Raw genomic sequence first — 24,340 nt, forward strand, 5'->3', positions numbered from 1 at the left:
AAAAAAAAAGACAGCCAAGCTTGAAAATCGACCAAATGGCGTTTTAGGGTCTGGAATAGCAACGGGCTTACAAACTCAAAAACATCGCCATACATTAAACGTTATGGACGGAGCAGTGTATAAGGGGAATCGCACCCGATCGGGTCACTTTCTTCAGTGACCGTCTCTATACAAGAAGCCGAAGAACCGAAAAAGCTATGTGATGGGGTTTGCTTTGAGATTAAAAATGAATTTCATTGCCAATATCTGTATTTTAAGCCAGTTTTACATGTTCTACAATATATCGTTCCTTTATCTGTACCAACAGATGAACAGAATTAGCAGAATAAGGACTCTTTCTGTGGTGAGCTCGAAAAAATATATGCCGGCAGCCCTCGACCACGATATAAAGTACGTATTTAGGTATTCTTATGATAAGAATATCAACGTCCTCGGGTTAAGGCAACAGCTTAAGTGGGAGATTCCTACTTAGTTGAAAGACACAGATCGAACAAGGCGTCTATTCTGCTGGTGTTCACATTTGGAGTCAGTTTCATATTTTTTATTTTAAATTACACATCTTGTTGACAGAGCCACCTTAATTTAAATATGTACCTGAACCTGTTTACAAACATGTATTTGATCTGTCCGTGGTCGACTTTAACATTCCCTTCTAATTAATCAATACAAGCAATGAATTATTTAGCACCTAAACGCTCTTGAAAACCACACAAGCATACATAATAGAAAGCATGACAGATTTGTGGTTAGCCAAGTGGTCAATCAACCCTTAAACACACGTGTATGCTTGTGCTTATCTTGTACACATATCTTTATATATCTAATGTAATAATATAATAAACTCGTATGTACATATATATATAATGTTTTAACAGGGTATTGTCTTTTTAGCAAAATTTAATCATACAAACTATCTTCAGTTCATTGGCGTAAGCGTCAGACTAAACCTAATTCAAAGAAATAATTTAAGATGACATTAACATAAGCATACATAAGTCATAGAAGTCGGGGCTCTGTAATACATATTCTATAGCCGATATGTTGGTTATAGTATTTGGCAGCGAGTAGCAAGTGATCAACCAACGTGCGAAATAACCTTTCATGAGCTTCACTATTTAACTATACGATGCACATATCAGTTCTCCATTCCGCTACTTACCCAATAATTTCCGAGTGTGGAGGCGGTTATGTACAGATGAAGGCGTATTATCTTAAATATGTTTTGTTAGTCTCATTGCTGGGGACTAACACGATCCTTAAAGATGTATCTGTAGAAGGAAATATCTTCCCCGAATATTTTATCCGATGCTACCATCCCTCCTGTTGGAATTTCGCTATTATACCGCCACTTCGACACTTGCCAGCAGTCGATGAGTGTAGAGACGGTAATGCTCAGATGGAGGGCCATTATATGAAATCGGCTCGGCATTGTCAAGCCCGATTTTGGCCCAGACAGGAAGCACTATTGCATGCCGGCAACTGCCTCCTCCTCCAAACTTCAACCAGTACTTTCTTTAAGAGGGGACTGAGGAAATATACTTATCTGGGGAAGTCCTTGGTCGGATATAACTCGGTATGCTCGGGTGCTATCACCGCCACTACCGCTAGCTGATTGGCAGGGAAACTATTTTTTTAGCCCTCGAAGCTTCGGGTAAATTACTGTTAACTGAAAGCATATGGTCTGCTGATATTATTGGGTTCACTAAATCTCTTCTTCTGGTGGCCGCCGTGGTGTGGTGGTAGCGTGCTCCGAAACAAATTTTTCAATTAGAAAAAAGTTGTCTAAGCATGGTCGCCCCACGACAATGGTTTGGCGATTGCACCGAGTGTATTTGCGCCATGAAAAGCTTCTAAGTGAGAACTCATCTGCTTGCAGTCGGCGTAAAACATGTAGGTCCCGTCCCGCCAATTTGAAGGAAAAATTAAAAGGAAGTTGTCCTGCTTTTTTTTATTTTATTTGAAATCTCTTCTGTCAAATGTGATTGGGACTCTGGCGCGTCACTATCAAATGAGGGTTAATGTTGATGTTTTACCAGAAAAACACTTCCCGAAATTTTAGGGAATGTTATGGATATGGAAAGTTTTTTGCTCTTTTGAATACGAAACGCTACGGTAATAGGCCGCCTGTCTTGGGAATGATTTTTTACCTCTCGAAACTTTGTGTTATTTAAATCACCTTTCACGACAGGCGTGTGGTCTGCTGAGATTTCTTCCTTCCCCGATGAATGTATCAATGGCGATTACATTCGGCATGTCTTATTAAACTCGGAAGAAATCATGGAGCCTCTTCACCATAACCACCAAAAAACCAGGGTAGTGTCCTATTCTCACTTTTGTTTAATCTTTGATCTTAAAAGAAACACACTGCAAGAAACTGCTGACCGGCACACAAAAATTCCGCCGCTTAAACCCAAAAAATCATATGCAGGCCCTCAACCTCATCCAAAAACTGTCGGAAAAGTCTTATGCGGATAAATAAATGCCTTACAAGGTCCGTTCTTAGCATTCAATACCCACAACTAGCAAGAGAGGAAATCAGACTTCCCAGGAAGACACGCATCACTCTAGCAAAACATAAATTGCAACGTGGAGCCAACGCCTTTAACACCAATCTCTTTCTGTCCCAGCACCATTGAAACAGCAGTTTTCCTGGAACTTCCGTTAAGGATATCTTTGCAAAGATGGAAAATCTTGATTATCCAGCTTTTGCCAAAACTTGGCGTAGTATTTCGGACAAGGCTCGCGCGGATCGTCGGATGATTTGTCCAGGTTAGGAATCGGTCTCATTCACAACTATATCTATTCTCTAAGTAGCTATAACATACGCCACCTTTATCTTATGCTCTGACGCCAGCATGCTGTCAAATTGAGCTTCTCCTATCGGAGTAGCTAACATTCAACCTAACCTAATTTTACCTCTCCGTTGTTACCGAACAGAAAAAATTTCCCAAATTTGTACAATAGCGGCAAACTGGCAATACTTATACAACATAGATGCATAAATACGCTCATACAGTTATACTTGTATGCGTTGATCCGCTTAAAGCATCCTTATGCTCACGTGTTGACCTCAACGGCCAAAATGGTCATTTGCGAATGTTGTGGGCGCTGTGCAATGTATCTACCGCGAATCTTAAGCACACTAATTCATCATATTCATGAGCACCATTTGTCCCTGAGTGGTGTCCAGCTGCGCAGCAATTTTATACGCCTCCGCTTTCATATCGAAGTTAGCAGCCATGGAGGTCTGCAACAGCTTTTGGGATTTTCACACTCTTCCATATTTCAATTTTTTGGCAAAAGTTTTTCGCCTAATGGCTTCTTATTTGTTAAACTTTGTCCTGCTGAATTTTTTAGCATATTTTTTTTTTCTTGGTTGTGTTGTATAAAATTTTACCATCATTTTCACATATTTTTTGTCAGCGGCTTTCCAGTTGCCTTGTTCTTCAATCCCTCTAATTTTTTTATACTCAGCGTACTTTGCACACAGAGTATATTAACTTTGATTGCATAACGGTTGGTTGTAAGGGTATAAAGGAATCGAGATAGATATAGACTTCCATATATCAAAATCATCAGTATCGAAACAAAATTTCATTGAGCCATGTCCGTCCGTCTGTCCGTCCGTCTATCCGTTAACACGATAACTTGAGTAAATTTTGAGGTATCTTGATGAAATTTGGTATGTAGGTGCCTGGATACTCATCTCAGATCGCAATTTAAAATCAGCGATATCGGAATGTAACCACGCCCACTTTTTCGATATCGAAAATTCCGAAAAACCGAAAAAATGTGATAATTCATTAGCAAAGACGGATAAAGCGATGAAACTTGGTAGGTGGGTTTACCTTATGACGCAGAATAGAAAATTAGTAAAATTTTGGACAATGGGCGTGGCACCACCCAATTTCAAAAGCATGTAATTTAAAAGTTTTGCAAGCTGTAATTTGGCAGTCGTTGAAGATATTATGATGAAATTTGGCAGCAACGTTACTACTATTACTATATATGTGCTAAATAAAAATTTGCAAAATCGGATGACGAACACGCCCACTTTTTAAACAAAATTTTTTTAAAAGTATAATTTTAACAAAAAATTTAATATCTTTGCAGTATATAAGTAAATTATGCCAACATTCAACTCCAGTAATGATATGGTGCAACAAAATACAAAAATAAAAGAAAATTCCAAAATGGGCGTGGCTCCGACCTTTTTGATTTAATTTGTCTAGAATACTTTTAATGCCATAAGTCGGACAAAAATTTACCAATCCTTGTGAAATTTGGTAGGGGCATAGATTCTATGACGATAACTGTTTTCTGTGAAAATGGGCGAAATCGGTTAAAGCCACGCCCAGTTTTTATACACAGTCAACCGTCTGTCCTTCTGCTCGGCCGTTAACACCATAACTTGAGCAAAAATCGATATAACTTTACTAAACTTAGTTCACGTACTTATCTGAACTCACTTTAACTTGGTTTAAAAAATGACCGAAATCCGACTATGACCACGCCCACTTTTTCGATATCGAAAATTACAAAAAATTTAAAAAATGCCATAATTCTATACCAAATATGAAAAAAGGGATGAAACATGGTAAATGGATTGGTTTATTGACGCAAAATATAACTTTAGAAAAAACTTTGTAAAATGGGTCTAACACCTACCATATTAAGTAGAAGAAAATGAAAAAGTTCTGCAGGGCGAAATCAAAAGCCCTTGGTATTACATATATAAATAAATTAGTGGTACCCGACAGATGATGTTCTGGGTCACCCTGGTCCACATTTTGGTCGATATCTCGAAATGCCTTAACATATGCAACTACCACCACTTCCTTTTAAAACCCTTTATTCCTTTCATTTGATACCCGTATCGTAAAAACACATTCTAGAGTCACCCGTGGTCCACCCATAGAACTAAGGCCCACTCCCTTTTAAAATACTCATTAACACCTTTCATTTGATACCCATATTGTACAAACGCATTCTAGAGTTACCCCTGGTCCACCTTTATGGTGATATCTCGAAAAGGCGTCCACCTACAAAACTAAGGCCCACTCCTTTTTAAAATCCTCATTAACACCTTTCATTTGATACCCATATCGTACAAACAAATTCTAGAGTCACCCCTTGTCCACCTTTATGGAGATATCTCGAAAAGGCGTCCACCTAGAGAACTAAGGCCCACGCCATTTTAAAATACTCATTAACACCTTTCATTTGATACCCATATCGTACAAACAAATTCTAGAGTCAACCCTGGTCCACCTTTATGGCGATATCCCTAAATGGCGTCCATCTATAGAGCTATGGCAAACTCTTAAAATACTCTTTAATACCTTCCATTTGATACACATGTCATACAAACACATTCCAGGGTTACCCTAGGTTCATTTTCCTACATGGTGATTTTCCCTTATTTTGTCTCCATAGCTCGCAACTCAGTATGTAATGTTCGGTTACACCCGAACTTAGCCTTCCTTACTTGTTTTTACTTTTTTTTTAGCACTTTTATTCGCATTTGATTTGCTCCAGTTAGCATTTGAGCACGAATGGGGTATGAGTAGCATAAAAATGGGGATGCATGTTGGTCAATGCGCGAAGTTTCCTAAGTCAACGTGTTTACTTTCCCCCTTAATGGCTTCGTCGTATAAGCAGCAGTGCAACCCTTTTTTGGGGATTTGCGATTTTATGCATTCCTCTTAACTGGATAACTCTTTTTTACGATTTTAATTTTTTCATCACTTTAAGGCTCACTGAACTAAGCTCTTCCACTTTCAAGTGATATTATGCAGATGTTCTTAGTTGTCCTTTTGTTTTGTACTTTGCAGTGTTAGGCATTCGAATCATTTGAAGGTAGGTATGTAGGGCTCAGTGTTACCCATCAATCATACGTAAGCGAATATTATTTTCTGTTAGGACTAAAGGCAGAAGACCTTTAAGTTAGGGATGAGTTAGGTTTGCCGTTGAAAGTGGTTCGTTTTCTAAGAAATGTACTGATTAGTTAAGGCCGACACGAGTTCGTATATATGGCACATATTATGCAATTATTGATGATAGACATTGGCATTGGGTTTACACCAAGCGTAACTTCAGTTGATATTTTTTGCAAGTGTTATTTGGTGAATCATTCATACTTTCAAACGGGACAGAACGCCACCATAAGAGAATAATCGTAGGAAGAGTCTAAAACCGAACCGGGTTCTTAAAAGTGCAAGCTTTCCAAATATAAATAGTTCTAAAAATAAACAGTTCAAAAAAGTAACCGTACAGATCGGTTATATATCTCCCAAAACGTAACCGGTTCCAAAAAATAACCCTTTCCAAAAAAGTAACCGGTTTCGAGAACATAGACGGTTGCATAAAAAAACCGACAATTATAAACAAGAACCGGTTCCAAGAATGTAGACAATTGCAAAAAAAAACAACAATTCTAAAGATACAAAAAAATAACCGGTCCTAAAGATACAAACAGGTAAAAATAAGTAATTGAATTCAGATAAGTAACCGATTACAAAACAATAAACAGTTCAAAAAATAGTTACAGCTTCCAGATAACTAACCGTCTCAGCCGAGTACTGAGAGGAATTGAGCCCTACTGTTCTTCTCTTTTTCTTATCCCAATTTTTCTTATCTTTAAGTTACTCAGACAAGAAGAAGCTGTGAAATGAATGGAACCATGGAGGGTTCAGGCCAATATAAATCCAGGACAGGCCTTTCGCTTCACCATCGCCTTTTCTTTTTTTAAACGGAGCTATATAGCAGTATTTTAAAACACTATAAACCGCTTCAGTGTGGAGAGGTTCACCGATGCAACGCCTGAGAAACTTTAAAATAAACTTCAGTGACGAAGAAGCAGTATGTACCCGCAACCGATTTATCTTTACGGCACTTTCCAAATATTATAGCCGTATTTCCGCCCTTTCATTCAACTCCAATACCCTTTGAGCCACCATTTTTCACACTACATGTGTGAATAATGACAGTTGGTATAATTTTGGACATTCAGCAATAAAACTTGATGGATGGCCGGCATAGTACTGCATTCACCGCACACAGCAAGCCAGCAGCAATTGCCCCACTGTCCAATGCGCTTAGCAGATCAACAGTCATCAACATTAGTGCCATGCCAGCAGTCACATTTTGGTGCATCCTTCATACGTTTACATATGCCAAATGACGATCAAAGGACCGAGAAAGCAGCTCTTGCAATTTGAAGAGCTTATACCAATAGATATGCATTGCTTTCTTGCTTACACACAGAATTTGCAGCCACAACGGCTAATTGCCGTCTTTCGGTTAACGTTCAGTCATGGATGGGCTCTTTTCATCTAGCGCTCTATTTTTTTGGTGCTTCATCAACTCTAAACTACCAAACACTTTGCAAAGGTGTGGTTGTATGAAGGGATTATTAAAATTAAGTACTCAAAGTAAAGATGAAAGATTGTGCAAAGATGAATTTTGAAATAGCAATTTTTTAAATAAATTGAATTGTTAGAAGTTTAAGCGATTAATTTTTAGCTTATCTTTTATCTAATCAGTATTAGATAAAGCAAATCAGAAAAGTCCGTTCATTGATATTTATTTATAATTGAATACAAACCCTTGATGGAAATGTAGTGGAAAACAAGTGCTACCGAATAACTAAAATGATCGGAACTGTAGCCGTTACCGTAGCAGGCAAGGCAGTCGTAATACTGACGGTAACGGTTAACATAACTGCTAAGACATTCGTAACCGTAACTAGAAACGTCACTGTAACCACCACAGTACCCATAATGCTGACTCTTGTCGTGAACTTATCTTTCAGCGCAATTGTAATAGTAATTAAAATATTTACCTTAACAGTAGCCACAGAAGTAACCTAAACCGTAATCACACCGTTTACCGTAATGCAGACGGTAACCGTTACCATAACCATACTGGTAATTTTAGCCATAATGTAACAATACTACTTAAATCCTGACAGTAATCATAACCATGACTGTAAACGTAACCGTAACCTTAACCAAAACCGTGATCATAAGTTTAATCGTAACCGCAACCGTAACAATAAGCATAAGCATTCACATCAACGTGATCGTAAATATTCTTATTCGAAACCGTACATAACCATAACCTTAGTTGTTGCCGTAACAGCAATTTGTAAACGTAACAATAACCGTAACTATAACCGTGATCATAAGTGAATTGGTAACCGTACCCGTAACTATAGACGTACACATCAACGTGGCCGTAAATATTCTTGCTTGAAAACGTAACCACAACCTTAAACGTTAGCGTAACCGCATTCACAACCATATCTAACCATAACTGTACCAGTTTGGTTATGGTAACAACCAGCGACGCCTTCACCATAACCACAAGCCTTACCCTAATAATAATCATAACCCTCGAAATAGCAATTGCAAACAGTAGCTATAACCTCTAGTTTTTCCATTGCAATTAACGTAACCATAGTAGTAATAGTAAGAGTAGCTGCCAACATAACACCTGCCGTAAGCGCAAGAATAATCATTACCGTAACCTACAACCTAACCGTTACTTTAACTGCAGCCATAAGCACAAAGCGTAATAATCTCAGCTTTGACATTAAACGCAATGTAACTGTAAAAAGCCTAACGCTATTCTTCCTCATTATGGCCTTATTTACCTTTCCATTGTCCATATCTTTTTCCTTGGTTTATCTTCCTCAGAGAACTATGCTCAACATATAACAACACCATTGTCATCATTATCAACATCACTTCTCTCTTTTCTGCTTTTTTACCGTCCCATTATATTCCACAACGTTCATCTTTTTACTTTCATCTTTTTTACATGTTCCTTTCCCTTCCCATTTCTTTTTAATTTGTCCTATCTCATTTTTCGTCTCCCCCTCATATTTCTCTTTTCTTTTTCCCTTCAATGTTTTTTCTGTTCCATCCAATTCGGTATCCTTCACTTTTTCTTTCCCTGTTCCCTCTTTCTTGAACCTTCCCTTTCCCCTTTGCCTTTTTTTAGCTTTTTGATTTTCACTTCGTCCCAAACGATTATATAAAGACAGGAAAGCCCTCAATTAATTAAACAAGCTCTGTATTTCGGTTACAAGAACTTGATCTTTAAACCTTTTTTCAGCCACAGGACTTTCTGGGAGAAATTTCGGGCATTACTCCTATCAGCCAGCATCTGAAGCACTAAGCACACACGATATTGAGCTGTACATCTTCTCGACGGTAAAACTTTATTTGGTTTACTGTGTGCACTTTCCTCATTGCACAGAGGTGCCTGAGTATCTTGGGTCACAAAGTCATTGTCTTGATCGACATTGGGACAATATGGTGCGATGGAGTTTACCGAAGTCAACATATTGCGAAATGTTGCATCACGGAGGCTCAGGTTTCTAGGTGTAGGACCAAAGACCAGAATCACCGAGTATGGTTTAAATTTTATGACGAGGATAGCGGTATATACTTTCTAGTTTATCTGCATTGACTGCCTCATCGATCTGTTGCGGCATGACGCCTTGAAGCGGATGGAGACGAGGGTCTGTTGTTGTAGCGGTAAAAACACTCTCCGATGGTTTTGGGACGTGTTTTCGATGTTAGTGGTCCTTAGCAAGATATAAATCCGGTACATTTTGGTAGCAAGCACCATCAGAGTATAAACCCAACCATATCGAGTACCATTTAACAGGACCACATTGACCCTTCTAGGCCATCCCCCATACTTCCATGAGAACCTTGCGGTCGCCAGAGCCGCTGCTGCTAAGGAAACAGGATTCGCCATGGGTAGGTGAGGTGGACAATTGGGTTGGAGAAGCTATAAATTACGCTGGCAACCTTGAAATGGTTGCACTACACAACCCCTTGAACCATCTGGGTATTTAAGTCGCCTCTTAGAACAGCTGAGAGGCGAAAGGCTCTCATTCGCAGCAGTTGACAACGGCCAACACGGTGGTCTCATTTTGTGTTTAATGGAAGTGTGTTTACGTGACGAATTACGTGAATTCCCCCAAGACTCCCTCTTTTTCCACCACGGGTCTAGATGCATACGGGATGATTTCCGCACCTTGCACCTGGACAGCTCACGTTACCCAGTGTACTTTGACACGGACGAGGAGCCGAGATTAAGTAAAGCCACAAGGGAGCTACATATGTATATATGGCACATATTTCCAATAAAGTTTTAATTTAGAATTTAATGCTAGGTATCAAAGATTAATTAAATTGTAGCTAAAAGTGTTGAATGACTTATTACCATACCATTGGATATATAAATAAGTAAATAAATGTAAGGCGCGATAACCTCCGAAGAGATCTTAGGCCGAGCTATATATATATAGGATATATACATATGGATAAAAACAATTACACCCTGTAGGAAAAACATCAATGGTGGAGAATGGTGCACTGCATAATAATATGCATAAAAAGTCGCGGGGTACACTTAGGTCAGCTGGCCTATTGTGATACCACTGAATTAACTAATGCCTTTCATCTTTTAAATACCTCAAAACTTCAACCGATTTGTCTTTCTAATGTAGCGCAGGATGACTTCAATTTCAGCAGAGCCAAGCTCTGCTAAGCAGCTGATGAAGTGCTTGTTCAGACATTCCATGCATGTCGAAGCTAGAGCCGAGCATCTGCAGGCGAAATGCTCAACACTCTCTACCTACTCCTCATATTCAACAGAAGTCATTCGTTGGAATTTTCATACGTTCGCCGTGTACTCGCATCAGGCAGTGTCCCATTTATATCCCGACTAATGAACTCAAGCGAAGACGAATGAGATTGGTAAGGAACCTAGTTGAGTTATCATTTATGTTGAGACACCTCACAAGTGTGTTTCAGTGCCCGTCTGATATAGGCTTTCTCGGTAAATACAGACATGAGACGGTGTTTGCACGTGACAAGAGAAGGAGCGATGTGACTTAACTGAATTGTTTCAGTTTGTTCAGTGGCCCTTCTCATTCATCAGTAACACACTTCCCAAGTACACCACTGTGACCGGTACACCACATCCCCACTATGGTGCATCGTGAGAGTTGCTCAATTATTGAATTCTGTAATCTATTGCTAGCTTTGAGGCAGTGCGCCTGCCTTGAAGAGCTTTGATCGCTGCTTGACTGACGGAGTAAGTTACAACGCACATGATATTCTTAGATAGTAGCCACCTAGCAGCCTCTTTCATGGCTCTTAGATTCTGCCTGGAAGGTGCTCACATCACTATTAATTTTGGAGCCGTCTACACGGAGCAGTCTTCGCGGATCTGCTGTGAATTATGGGTATGTAGTGGATATATAATCCCGTTCGTGTCGTTCTGGGATTATGATAAATTTGTTGTCTAAAGGAAGGGTCGGAATAGTACAATCAAGTTGACGAAAGTTTTTCAAGGTGGTTACCAGAATAGTGGCATGGCTACAGGGCATTACGGCTGACCGCTGCACTCTAGTCATCCTGCTGACTATTCTGGTTGTTTAGATTGCCGGCCAACAAACTGTAATGCCATAGAATAAGATGAATTTATCTAACGCGGTGTACAACCACTTTGGTGAAAGTTCATAGCGACTGGTGAATAGAACCATTTCAGTCTTCACGGGATACACTTTGAGGCTGCTTGCACGGGACCAACGTTGTTAATCGCTACCACTTTATATAGAGAAGGATGCCTAGAATGAAGTCCTTGAATGCAATCCCTTCTCTCTATGTTAGTGGTGATAGCGTGGAGTGCCGTCTCGCCAGATTTGATACGCTTGTTGTGAATTGGAAAGGTTTCCCATGTGCATGTTATACCTGATGTGCACGTCCAATAGCTCTCCATGGTTTTCAGAAGAAAGGTCGTACGACTTACAGTGCTGAAGCCATTAGCCTTGTGTGTGAAGCTCGTCGTCCGTTAGATATGAAGAACATCTCTGCCTCGGTCCATCTTCTTGGAATATGGCAGAACCTGCGTTATAGATTTCTGAGATCATAGGACAAATAGTAATTCTGCGGGAGACATGTTATTGGACCCAGGAGGTTTAAAGTGGTCGAAAGATTTGATTGTCCATTGAACCTGGTGAGGGGTGATTAAATGCCGAATGTTGGTGGTTATTTGGCTTAAAAGTGAAATGAATATCTGTTGCTTTTTAAAATATACATATTAAACAGGACACAGTTAGCCAACTATTATGAAAACTCCGAAATGTTGACCTAGATTAATACTACCCGATATTTTTAGAGCATTATTTTCCTGCAGGGTATGCACTCATTTAAATATACATAAAATTAAAACGTTTGCATTGTCGCTTGGCCACACAACCACAAAATGCAATCGTTTACGTTTCAAATTTTGTTGTTTCGAATATAAATTAGATTTTTTACCAGGGTTGAAATGAACAAACAATTTCGCGATTAATTAATTTATGTGTACAGGTGGATTGTCAATCGAATGGAAAATGAGCGTAACATGTTCATTTAATAGTGATGAAGGTCGTAGGTGGCGGAATGTACCGTGATATTTCAAATGACACTGAACACAATTTAAGATTGATTAATACGTTATATTTTATGTGACAGTTAGTATTAATATAGCGAGCTAATGCTTCTCAAATTAAGAATGGTTTAAGGATTGGTACAGAATGCTGTGCAAGTTTAGAACACCCTTCAAGTTTTTTACTAAAGACATAGTAGGCTTTGAATTAATTATTTCTGAATTGAAGTTTTTAAAAATATTGTGACGAATACTAGCAGCACTAAGGAGTACTATCATCTCTAAGCCGATGCTAAGCAGTGACTTGTATGCACATCATTAAATCAATCATTATGTCTACCCATATGTCCATACACGCAGCGGAGAAGCAACGCACAACCACATGCATATATCTGAGATACTCCCGAAAGTATGGAATGGTTGTGCAAGTGTCGCTCACATATATACGCGCATAGGGTATGAGAGAAACTATAAAATCATGCATTTGTAGTTACAGCTGAGTAATTTTATAGCTGATAACTAACTAGTAAGTTCTGGAAATGGAAGCGCCTAGAAATATGTCAACGAGGAAACCGCACAGTATAAAAGCAGCAACAGTAGAGGCGCGAGAATCAGCCTTGATTAAGCACGCTATCTGTTGAGCAATAGAAATGTTATTTTGAAGGTAGACCATTTTGCATTATCGAATATTGGAGTGATTTATTCAACAGTTCAGTGATTCGAACGTTAGAAGAGGTTTGCAAATAAGAGGAATTCCAGCAAATTCGTTACAATATATAAGCTTTGGAAGTCAAGCCTTCAACAAAGAGGAAAATGATGAAGAAGGAAGAGCTACGAAAACAAGTAAGGAAGGCTAAGTTCGGGTGTAACCGAACATTACATACTCAGCTGAGAGATTTGGAGACAAAATAAGGGGAAATCACCATATAGGAAAATGAACCTAGGGTAACTCTATGTGACTCTATAATGTGTTTGTACGATATGGGTATCAAATTAAAGGTATTAATGAGGGTTTTAAATGGGAGTGGCCTTTAGTTGTATATGTGAAGGCGTTTTCGCGATATCGACCAAAATGTGGACCAGGGTGACCCAGATCATCATCTGCCGGGTACCGCTAATTTATTTATATATGTAATACCACGAACGATATTCCTGCCATGATTCCAAGGGCTTTTGATTTCGCCCTGCAGAACTATTTTAATTTCTTCTATGGTAGGTGTCACACCTATTTTACAAAGTTTTTTCTAAAGTTACATTTTGCGTCAAAAACCCAATCCAATCACCACGTTTCATCCCTTTTTTCGTATTTAGTATAGAACTATGTCATTTTTTTTTTAATTTTTCGAAATTTGCGATATCGCAAAAGTAGGTGCGGTCATAGTCGGATTTCGCCCATTTTTAATACCAAGATAAAGTGAGTTCAGATAAGTACGTGAACTAAATTTAGTAAAGATATATCGATTTTTGCTCAAGTTATCGTCTTAGCGACCGAGTGGAATGACAGACGGTCGACTGTGTATAAAAACTGGGCGTGACATCAAACCAATTGCGCCCATTTTCACAGAAAACAGTTACCGTCATAGAATATATGCCCCTACCAAATTTCACAAGGATTGGTAAATTTTTGTTCGACTTATGGCATTAAAAGTATTCTAGACAAATTAAATGAAAAAGGGCGGAGCCATACCCATTTTGAGATTTTCCTTTATTTTGGTATTTTGTTGCACCATATCATTACTGGAGTTGGATGTTGACATAATTTACTTATATACTGTTAAAATTTGAGTTTAAAACATTTTTTTAACTGGGCGTGTTCGTCATATCATTTTGCTAATTTTTATTTAGCACACATATAGTAATAGGCGTAACGTACCTGTCAAATTTCATCATGATGTCTTCAACGAGTGCCAAATCCAGCTGGCATAACTTTTAAAATCGATTCTTTTAAAAGTGGGCGGTGCCACGCCCATTGTCCAACATTTTACTAATTTTCTATTCTGCGTCTTTGGTAAAGAATTATCGCACTTTTTCGGTTTTTTCGAAATCTGTGATATCGAAAAAGTGGGTGTGGTTATAGCCCGATTTTGATCTGAGATTCCCGGCAACTTACATACCAAATTTCATTACGATACCTCAAAATTTACTCAAGTTATCGTGTTTACGGACGGACGGACATGGCTAAATGAATTCGTTTTTCCGCCCAGATCATTTTGATATATAGAAGTCTATATCTATGTCGATTAGTTTATGCCGTTACGGTGTACCGTTATGCGAACAAAATTAATATACTCTGTGAGCTCTGCTCAACTGAGTATAAAAAATGTTGTACATTTGGGCGAATAATCCCAAGGTTAGTTTTAAAAAGTTGACAAAACTCACAGGATTATCCTATGGCACTGCACCAAGAACGGTTTTGCACTATAAGGAAGTCTAAGTGAAGAACAAGCCAAGAAATGGTCGCCCAAAAGGATCAGCAGACGCCCAGTTAGAGAATAATGTTCTATCCCTGATTACGAAACGCCTAACAAAGTTACCCAGTACCCAGTTCTACTGCTTGCAGTCTGGAGAGAACATACTTATTCGGAAAAAACCAGGAGCTGAGTCTTCTTAAAGGATAGGTGAAAAAGGTTTATAAGCTGGTAAAATTTGCGGAAAGTGAGGAGTGCTGGGGCGAATACAGAGCTCTGCTCAGGATCTATAAACGTGAAATCAACAGGTCAAAGCGGGTTTCGTGGAAGAAATTTTGTGCCGACATAGAATGCTCCACCGAAACGACGAGACTGAGGAAATTTCTATCTAAGGGAGATGCAGTCCAGGTACTGATAAAAAGGGCAACGGCGAATGGTCACACAGTAGTGAAGTCTCTTGAGGCACTACTTAACACACACTTCCAAAAAGAGATGAAGCGGAAGAGGTATGTAATCACGTCTACAATCCGAATACGGGGCGAGAGGTACCAGGATTTGTGACAAATACCAACATTGAATGGGCAATAAAAAACCTTCAAATCGTCGGGTCCAGATGCTGCAGAAGCTGTAACGAAGATGAAGAGGAGGAAACTGTGTATCACCGCATCTGCAACTGCCCGGCGCTAAGTGGCGCAAGACGGCGCTTCTTGAGGAGTATGGTATCAAGGACTTGGCAGTCTTTATCAGGTCGTCAAAATAGTTCAAAACAGAAAGGTGTGGTTGTGTTTTCTTGGTATTACAACGGGCCCAATGTCAATGGCCTATGTCTGCCTTCACGGCTGCCACTTCGACCTACCCTTACGCCTTCGGGAGTCTATTACATACCTCCCGAATGAAGTCATGCAAGTGTTCAATTTTTTTTTTCTTAGGACTCCTGGCACAGTGGGGTGTTTGTAGTGGTAACAGAAAACAACATCACCCATCGACCTTTTAGCTCCATTTTTTGGCTTATTCCTCTCTAAGGCCTGTTGTTGGGAAATTGTGGCATATCTGAGTCACGCAGATTGGAAATAACATGGTTGTTTGGATTATAACTTTTTAGCTTTTATAATTGTTTCCTTCAAACGTACAGATAAATCTAAGTACCTTTAAGTATTATTGTAATTAAGTAGAAATCCCGTTAAGACAACAGCTCTTTTTCTTTTTTAACTATAGCTACAGTTTTTGCATCTTATTACTATCCACTTCTTCCAACAGCAACGTTTTACTTATTGAGGAATTAGATACTGTTTTCGCCACTTTATAACTCAATTTCCCCCATTGCACATTTGATGTTTTGTATTAAAGTATTTCCTATTTGTAACTCCCTGCTCAAAGGTTTCATTACTTTTAATTACTCTAACTTGCAGTCCACACTACTTAAAGTAATAACTTAGACAAGCACAAAAATGTGTTTTTCCCACCCACCACGTATTCTATGTAGTCTTCATGCTCTCTCTCTACCTCTGTCGCTTTCTTTCTATCGCAATTTTTCTTAATCGATTTCAATATCTTTAATTACATTTCAACATCAGCACTTCTGCTCATATAATTACTAAATTCATTATTTTTCCAGGACTACGTGACTGTCTACGATGGCTACACAACACGTGACCCAATCGTTTTGAAATTTTGTGGCGGTGGGCAAGCAGTACCGGCAGCAGTTTCAAGCGGTCCAGAATTGTTAGTGGAATTCACTACATCACCCTTTGGTACATTTACTGGAACATCTTCACAAGTGTTGCCGCTTTATGGTTTTCAATTGGAGGTAAATATGGGTTTTTTAGTGTATATTTAAATGTAGAGTTGGGGTAGTTTAAATGCATTAGCATTACAATTGCATTACTTAGTAATTGTTAGTAAAGTTGAATTATTTTATGCAGAAGCTCAAAAATTGTCGATAGAAATAAATAAGTTTGATAAAGAGCAAAGTAGTTCATTACTTACGTGGTAATTTCAAAAGTAATTAGTTTTCCTGACTCCGTTACAAATTATTTGATTTGCCGTCAGTTACTTGTAAGTGGTAATGCGTTATTGTATTCCACATCTGAAAGATTTAAAATGGAAAAAAATTATATTAATCTTTAACTAAATTATATGAAAATTTAAATAAATTATTGTGATTAAAAGAGAGCGATATAATTACTTTCCTAGTAATTTCAAAAGTAATTAGCTTTTAAGTTCCTCTACAAATAACTTGCTTTTAAAATAAAATTTGTTATCTAATCTTGAATTTTCGAAATGCTTTGGATGTAAAGGGAATTTTATCATTTTCAATTCTGCTATGAAAGCTATGCAGTAGTGCATTAACGTAATGTAATTATTTTCAATTCTTTGAGGCGAAGTTTGAAAACAAATTATTGGGGATATAACCTATTCTTTTGCCAAAATCTAAAGGACTGTATAAATTTTTATAACTAGCTAAAATTTCGTATAGCGCTTAATTGTAGGGGGACATAAGATCAATTGACGTTATGACCTCTTCAAATAGCCATAAGATCAAATGGTCTAGTGACCAACCGCAGGCGAAAATTTGGAATATTGGGCGCGATTATTTATTCCACATTTTCTCTCTGGCCATCATTGGGCCAGTTTTTTGTCCGATTTTTCACTAGAATTGAACCAAAATATAAGAAAAAGATCGCCGTATCCGAAAATCTATATATGTATATAAAAGAAAGTGGTGTTAGTTACACTATTTATAACTCAAGAATGGATGAACCGATTTGGTTGAAAATTGGTGGAGAGGTAGCTTAGAACCAGGAGACGGACATAGGATACTTTTTATCCCGTTGTGGCTAGGGTCTTGAGATCATAACGTGGACCTAGGTAATCCTGGAATGTGTTTGTATAATATGGGTATCAAATGGAAGCTGTTTATGAGTACTTTGATACGGGTATTTTTTGTACCCCTGAGTGACTAGCATCTCGAGATATAGGCCAACACGTGGACCCGGATATCCCTAGAATGTGTGTGTAATATGGATATCAAATGAAAGCTGTTGCTGAGAGTTTTGAAGTAATTTTCATTGTGATATACGATTTAATCGCATCAACTTGACAAAACTGATAAATATGCATGCGAAGCCGAAATAAAGCCATGAATTAATAATAACCACATACGTATTTACATACGTCCTATTCGTTTGCTTGAAATTTGCTATATAAATTTGCCTATATTAGTATTTATGATCCTTTTTTCCGGGAAGTAGACCAGAGGCGGACTGGGACTGGGATTAGGACTAGTACTGGGACTGAGACTCGGAGTGGGACTGGGACTGGAACAAAATACATACCACCCTCTGGAATGAAGAAGAATGAGAATAACTTGAGACAAGGGAAAAGTAGGAAGGAGACTGAGAAAGAGATGGAGTGAGACGAAGATAGAGATAGATGAAGCGAAAAGGACGGAGGGAGGAGTGAATAAAAGGATTAAGAAAAAGTGAAGAGGGGGAGGGCAGAGTCAGACGGAAAAAGCCTACTAAAATGTATGCAGATAGACCAAATTTAGGGCAGAGCAACCTCTGCGGGCCTGCTAGTATGAAATAAAAATGTATATTTATTCGACTAACCAAAAATGTATCGAAAACAATTCTACGCAACTGTAATTCAACAGTTGCTCATATTTTGATGCGTGGAGATGCGAAACAAAGTAATTGTCTTTACGGCCACTTGGGAAAAAGAGTTGACTTTATAACCATTGGGCAAAACAGAATGGTAATAATGTCAGTATCGTAGACATTTTAGCCATTTAAAACTTGACTTTGTGATTATTTCATATGGTCGTAACTTCGATTGACTTTTTGGCCATTTGAAGTGGTCGTAGGGTCAATTGGTGTTATGGCCGTTGACCTTATGTCACCCATCCGATTAATTGTCTGCCAAAACCAATTTTTTGACCATGGGTCTAAACAGGGGTACGAGAGGGTGGTTTCTCCCCTTCTTTTTATTCGAGAGGCATGCCTGTTGTGACGTACATTAGAATTAGGTGGAAATGAGCAGACGGAGCTTGCCTCAAGTTGTAGTCTTACGCCTCTGGTCTTTTTCGTAGTTGTCGTGATAGCGGCCGTGAATTAACTGTCCGCGCAAACTCTATCATTGTGATCGTGGTGATCTTTAACATTTGACCAACAGTAAACATATGCAGAGTTTGCACCTCAGTGATTTTCGATAAACGTGATTTTTGATTGTAACTTCTCAGTCGCAACAATATTGTGTTCTGTGATTGAACAGTGGCAGTGAATAACAATATGATGTAAGTAGCGGTCAACAAGAACGCTTATCAGTATCGCACTCACACATCCAATAACAACCAAAACAAGAATTGTTGAGTCTCCAATGGGAAGAAGTAGTTGGCGTAGTAAACTGCGAGCGAGTTTTTCATAGCCGACTAAATAGCAGCCACCGATTTTTGCAGACTCTGTAGGACTACTGTTGCAAACTAACTATTACTTAGCTATTATTCGGTTCGTTATTCCAGCAGCGTATGAACCTTCTCCGCTCTTGCGACATCAAGACCAGTTCTAAATTATCTCATTTTCTCGATGCCGTCGGTATTGAACGTAGAGCCCGAAGAGGCTGCATTAAACAGAAATTGTTGGATTTCTTGTGGATAACGGATACATAATATTGGACACTACGGAATTTCTGATATATCAGTGAAAACCATAAAGTAAAATCTCTTAACGAGCTGGCGATCTTTCCAGTCCTCCCAAATGTGAAAAATAAGTTTATTGTTGATTTCAAAGACTGTCTGCTGTTTGCATGGTATACTTCGGTTGCATGTTGCAGAGAACATAGAAAGAAGCTTTATAAGACATGATTTGATTATCATAGTCATGGCAAAGCAAAGGAAGACACCATCATCTTCTGTAGGGCGTTTTGATATTATTGCCGCATACGAGACTTTTGCACTACGCTCCTACCGCCCGGGATACTCTGAGAGCTGTGGCCTACTCTGTATTGCGATGCGAAAGGCAGTGCGATTCGAAATAAAATTGCGATGCGAAAGGTAATTGGAACTGTGTAGCGCTATCACATCGCTAACAATGTCGTTTTTTTATTATTCGCTTATTTTTTGCTTGAGTATGCATCACTGACCCAGTGTTGTCAGAAATTTTTCAGAAAAGAAGCTAAATGGGAAAAAAAAAAAGCAAAAAATTTAAGGCACCTTTTCAAGAATGTTATTCATTTTTCTTAAAAAATGTAAATTAATTTTTACTCCAAATATACTTTACAGATGCAATATGTGTTTCATACAAATATTTTAAAGTCAATCATTTGACCACTCCTCTACTACTGGTACAACTATTTCACTGCTTGCAACAAGATATACATATAAGTGGTAGTAGGTGTGAGATAAAAATATACATAATGTCTTAAAATATTTCGATATCACAGGATTATTCAGCATCTGATGAATTGCAATAAATATTTGATTTGTTCATTAGTTCAATGAGATCGTTTGGAAATCATGGCAGCACTTATTTTCTTTCCTTAGTCTGTACCTTACATATAAAATTGAATTTAACATTTTTAAATGTAACCTGTTACGCTGCTTTGTTTTAACATTGTTCATGGTATGAAAATTCGATCCACTTCTGCATTACTAATTGAGAGTTTTTCGTGTTTTAAAAGGTCGATTTCGCTGCCTTTTGGCTTCAACACAGTTGCATTATGCTCCAACAAAAGTGGTGCAAATGCTTATTGTTTGTTGTGCTCTGCACAATATTTGTATAATGTTCAATGTTGAAAATCCTCCCAGTTCAGAAATTGAACCGGAAGATGTGACCGTTAATTTTATTCTTAAATTCTCACGATCCATTCTTTGATTATGGACAAATTGTTCTTTGGCAAAATTTAGCTTTTTTTCTATTTTGAATGTAATTCCCATGGTTTTGGAAATGTTCTTCAAATTGTTATTCATCTCGTTTAGGACTTTTATTGAGTTGCTTTGGTTGGGTTGCATTTAGTTGGGAAGTTACTCTCTTCCATAAATTATTGGCCGTTGTCTTTGCGTTGGGCGTTTTAAGTAACCCTTTGGCCAAATCTGGGTGGTTTGCCATGAAGTCCACTAGAATTTCAAATTGTTGCTGTTGTTTGGTGTGTTTGTTTAGTCTTTGGAGTAGCCCTATATATTTTTAAAAGAATGTACAATGAATATAAAGTTATCAATTTATAAAATCATCAATTAAAACTTACATAATGCGAAAATCAATGCTGTTTGACATTCGCTTTCGCTATACAGAGTGCTGGCAATGCGAAAAGGGAGAAAAATTGCGAATGGGCAAAATGTGAATGCGAATGTCAAAATATGCATGCGAATGTCAAGATACAGAGTACCGATTTTGCGATTTCGCGTATTTTTTCTTTCGCATCGCAATACAAAGTAGGCCCCCTGAAATTAGGTTTAATAGTTGTCGTAGACATTAGTATGTAGGATATATGACATGCATTTATTCTCGATATTTTCGACAGATTTACTTGGCACCGATTTTGTGTTTATTTTAATCTCTTTAGCCACCTTTAAGACGGTTGGGAAAAATAGAGTAGTTTTGAGGCTCAATCCATTTAATAATGGATCGATGTTAGCTCGGAAGGCGGAAAGAAAATAAATCCTGAAAAACCGACTGAATTAACCATAGCTACTGACTCTTCCATCAGTGCGGCTATCTCCGAACAAAAAAAGATCACCATTACATTTAATTGGCGACTATTCGTCTAAGCGATTTTGACCGTTTCACTACATGTCACGCCAGCTATCCCTCTTTTGCAATTACTAACGTCAGTTGGGAGTGCAAAGAGAGGCCAAATCCTCCTTCGCCTGCCTGCAAACTCAGGGGAGATCTCCCCCTTTCTCTGCTTCTAATCTACGGTGGCGATTGAAATACTTTGTTGACCGGCACCTCTTCGTTCATTTGTATAACATCACCTAGCCAGCGAAGCCGAAGGTCCTGTGTTCAAGTCTCGTGAAAAATAACATACAGAACTTTGCAAAAAGTGTTTTCAATTAGGAAAGAGAGTCGCCCAGCAGCAGTTTTTTGGCTAACACTCCGAGAGTATACCTTCAATGAGAAGCTTCCCAAATAAAATGCATCTGCAATGCTGTTGCCGTTCGCATGTCAGCATGAAAACATTCAGGTCATATAGCGTAAATTAAAAAGGTGTCCGACGCTATGTATTTTTTATTTTTTCTGTACGTCAGATCCTGCCCCTTGTTTGAAACCTGGATATACCTTAATCATACTACTACCATAACCTATTTTCTATTTTACAATTTCAGGTTGAAGTAATTTTCGTAGACATCATGAGTCCCACCTACTCGAAGAACAAAAAACCGTGTGAGTTTTGGATACGAGGAGCTGGGCGTGGAATACTTGAAAACCCTAAACACTCGCTGGCGCCTAACACCACCTGTCTCTATCATTTACAAGGTATTGGGGTCTTCAAAACTTTTGATCATCTAAGTTTATCACGACGTACAAGCGCACAAGGCATGAATCAACCGCTGTCACGTTTTAAGGTCTGGATATCTATGATGAAATTTAATTTGGATCGCGAATTCGGACAGATTGATGAGACATCAGTGGGCGCAATTGGTGTGCTGCAAACGCATGAAGATTGTAGTGGCATGCTACGTATATGGGATGGTGCGTTGCGAGAGCCGCCTGCATGTAAAGATCTCAATTGGTAGGTGTAGCGTTGAGAGGTAATTGTGGCTTGTGTCTAATGGTGTTTATCTTTTTAGCGCTAACGACTTACCCTCACACCCCGTGCTCACGCATTACGCGCATAATTCCACAAATGTTATTGCACGTTTTTGTCGTGGTACCATACCGCGCACCTGTGATCGTTCGAACATCAATGAGACGTATGCACGACCATGCACAATCTCAGAGAGCTATGTTTCCAGCAGTGATAGCATTACATTGGAACTTAAAAACGCTGAGTCAACGGTTTTGCGGTGAGTCGTAGCGGGTCATTTCAGCTTCACTCTTATTTGAAATGTTCTTTTATGGATTTTTAGCCCGCTGGAGTTCAAGCTGAAGTACGAATTTATCGACTTGCATCAGGATGGCCTTCCCTTGGTTGGTGGCGATAATGATTGTAATCGCAAATTTGTTAGCAGCCTCATGGATCGTAAAGATCCTGCAATCTTTCGTAGCGTACGCAATAGTTTCCTCTTTGGGCGTGGTGGCACTCGTAACTTAAAATGCGTCTACAAATTTGAGGGTCAACGTGGAGAGCGCATTCGCATTAAGTTGCGTAAGGTAACAACGCTGAATAGGCCGTGTATGTCACGCGTCGACGAGGATATCAATCGTTCGTTTTGTTATGGTGACACCAATGTGCGCATTGAGGTGAGTAATGACTTGAATCTGTTTTGAAATACACTGTGCAACAGGGGTTGGATGGCTTAGAAGATCACATCAAATCGATGGTCGGAAAGTACTGGATCAATATCAGACAAAGGACCATAAGCCTCGGTAAAACTCCCCCAAAAACCTACGGGGTGTCTACTTATCGCTGCAAGAAAAAGAAGTAGTAAAAGAATCTAAGATCTCACAGAAGTTATACAAGATTTTAGAAAAATCACCATTTTCCCGATCCTTCCTAGTAAAATAACCCTCCTATAGTTTGTGACGATGTAATAGCTCCCACTTGCGTAGTTTTCGTTGGGCCACTGTTAATCAATCTTAGCTTCTCTGAAAACTTTGTCGGGAACACCGCGGTACCTATTTCTTAAATTTATTTCGGCACAAAGGGGGGCTTTGTGAGAAACTCCTACCCACACCAGACTTATAAATACAGCACTCCCCAAAGTTATTTTAAATGGGGTTGAGACGTTTGGAGGATTTAAGATAGGACGGCTGTTTAAGGACTCCTAAGCAAACAGATTCCGTTAGTATGCCTTTGAGGTAAACGATTCTCCATAAAAGTGGATCCGAGTGGACTTCACCAACCGTTTTTCATGAGCTCAGTTAAATGGCCTCCTACTTCATGAAGCAGCAGAGAGTTACGAGCGACAGTACTTGACTGAAGGAAAAATTTCTGAAGTCCCGTTTTAACTGTGATAAACCTAATTTCATGGCTCGTGAAAACGGTAGATGTTATTTTCCAATAAGAGAAAGCTTGAGGGCATAGCAACACCCAGTTGGCAGTATAACTACTGTAAAAGAGAAGAGACGACCGATCACCGCTAATCAAAGTAAAGTTAGGTTACTATAAGGAAAATGTCATATTCCAAGAGAATGGCGACACCAAGCAAGATCTTGGTATTATCTCTGAGCTTTCCTTAATCAATGGTCCATCTCTTCGGAAACAGACTTCAAGTTGTCGGCCATATTGACTTCTCATATTTGTGGCGCATATGCCTGCTCGAGCTAAGAGATCTGAACACCAGGAATATCGTTGTATGCTGATACCATGATTTCCCT

The 24,340-nt window shown here is 38.8% G+C and overlaps 1 protein-coding gene across 1 annotated transcript in view; it reads left to right on the forward strand.

Moving 5' to 3' along the window:
• LOC137252021 (uncharacterized) overlaps nt 1–24,340 on the forward strand; it is a 490,237-nt gene that overhangs the window by 462,504 nt on the left and 3,393 nt on the right. The window contains exons 13-16 of the mRNA XM_067787158.1: nt 16,480–16,671; nt 22,186–22,592; nt 22,651–22,866; nt 22,930–23,263. Of these exons, the coding sequence (XP_067643259.1) occupies nt 16,480–16,671; nt 22,186–22,592; nt 22,651–22,866; nt 22,930–23,263 (1,149 nt within the window). The remainder of the gene's footprint in view (nt 1–16,479; nt 16,672–22,185; nt 22,593–22,650; nt 22,867–22,929; nt 23,264–24,340) is intronic.

This window comes from Eurosta solidaginis, chromosome 5 (assembly GCF_040869045.1).
Source record: "Eurosta solidaginis isolate ZX-2024a chromosome 5, ASM4086904v1, whole genome shotgun sequence".
Taxonomy (NCBI): domain Eukaryota; kingdom Metazoa; phylum Arthropoda; class Insecta; order Diptera; family Tephritidae; genus Eurosta; species Eurosta solidaginis.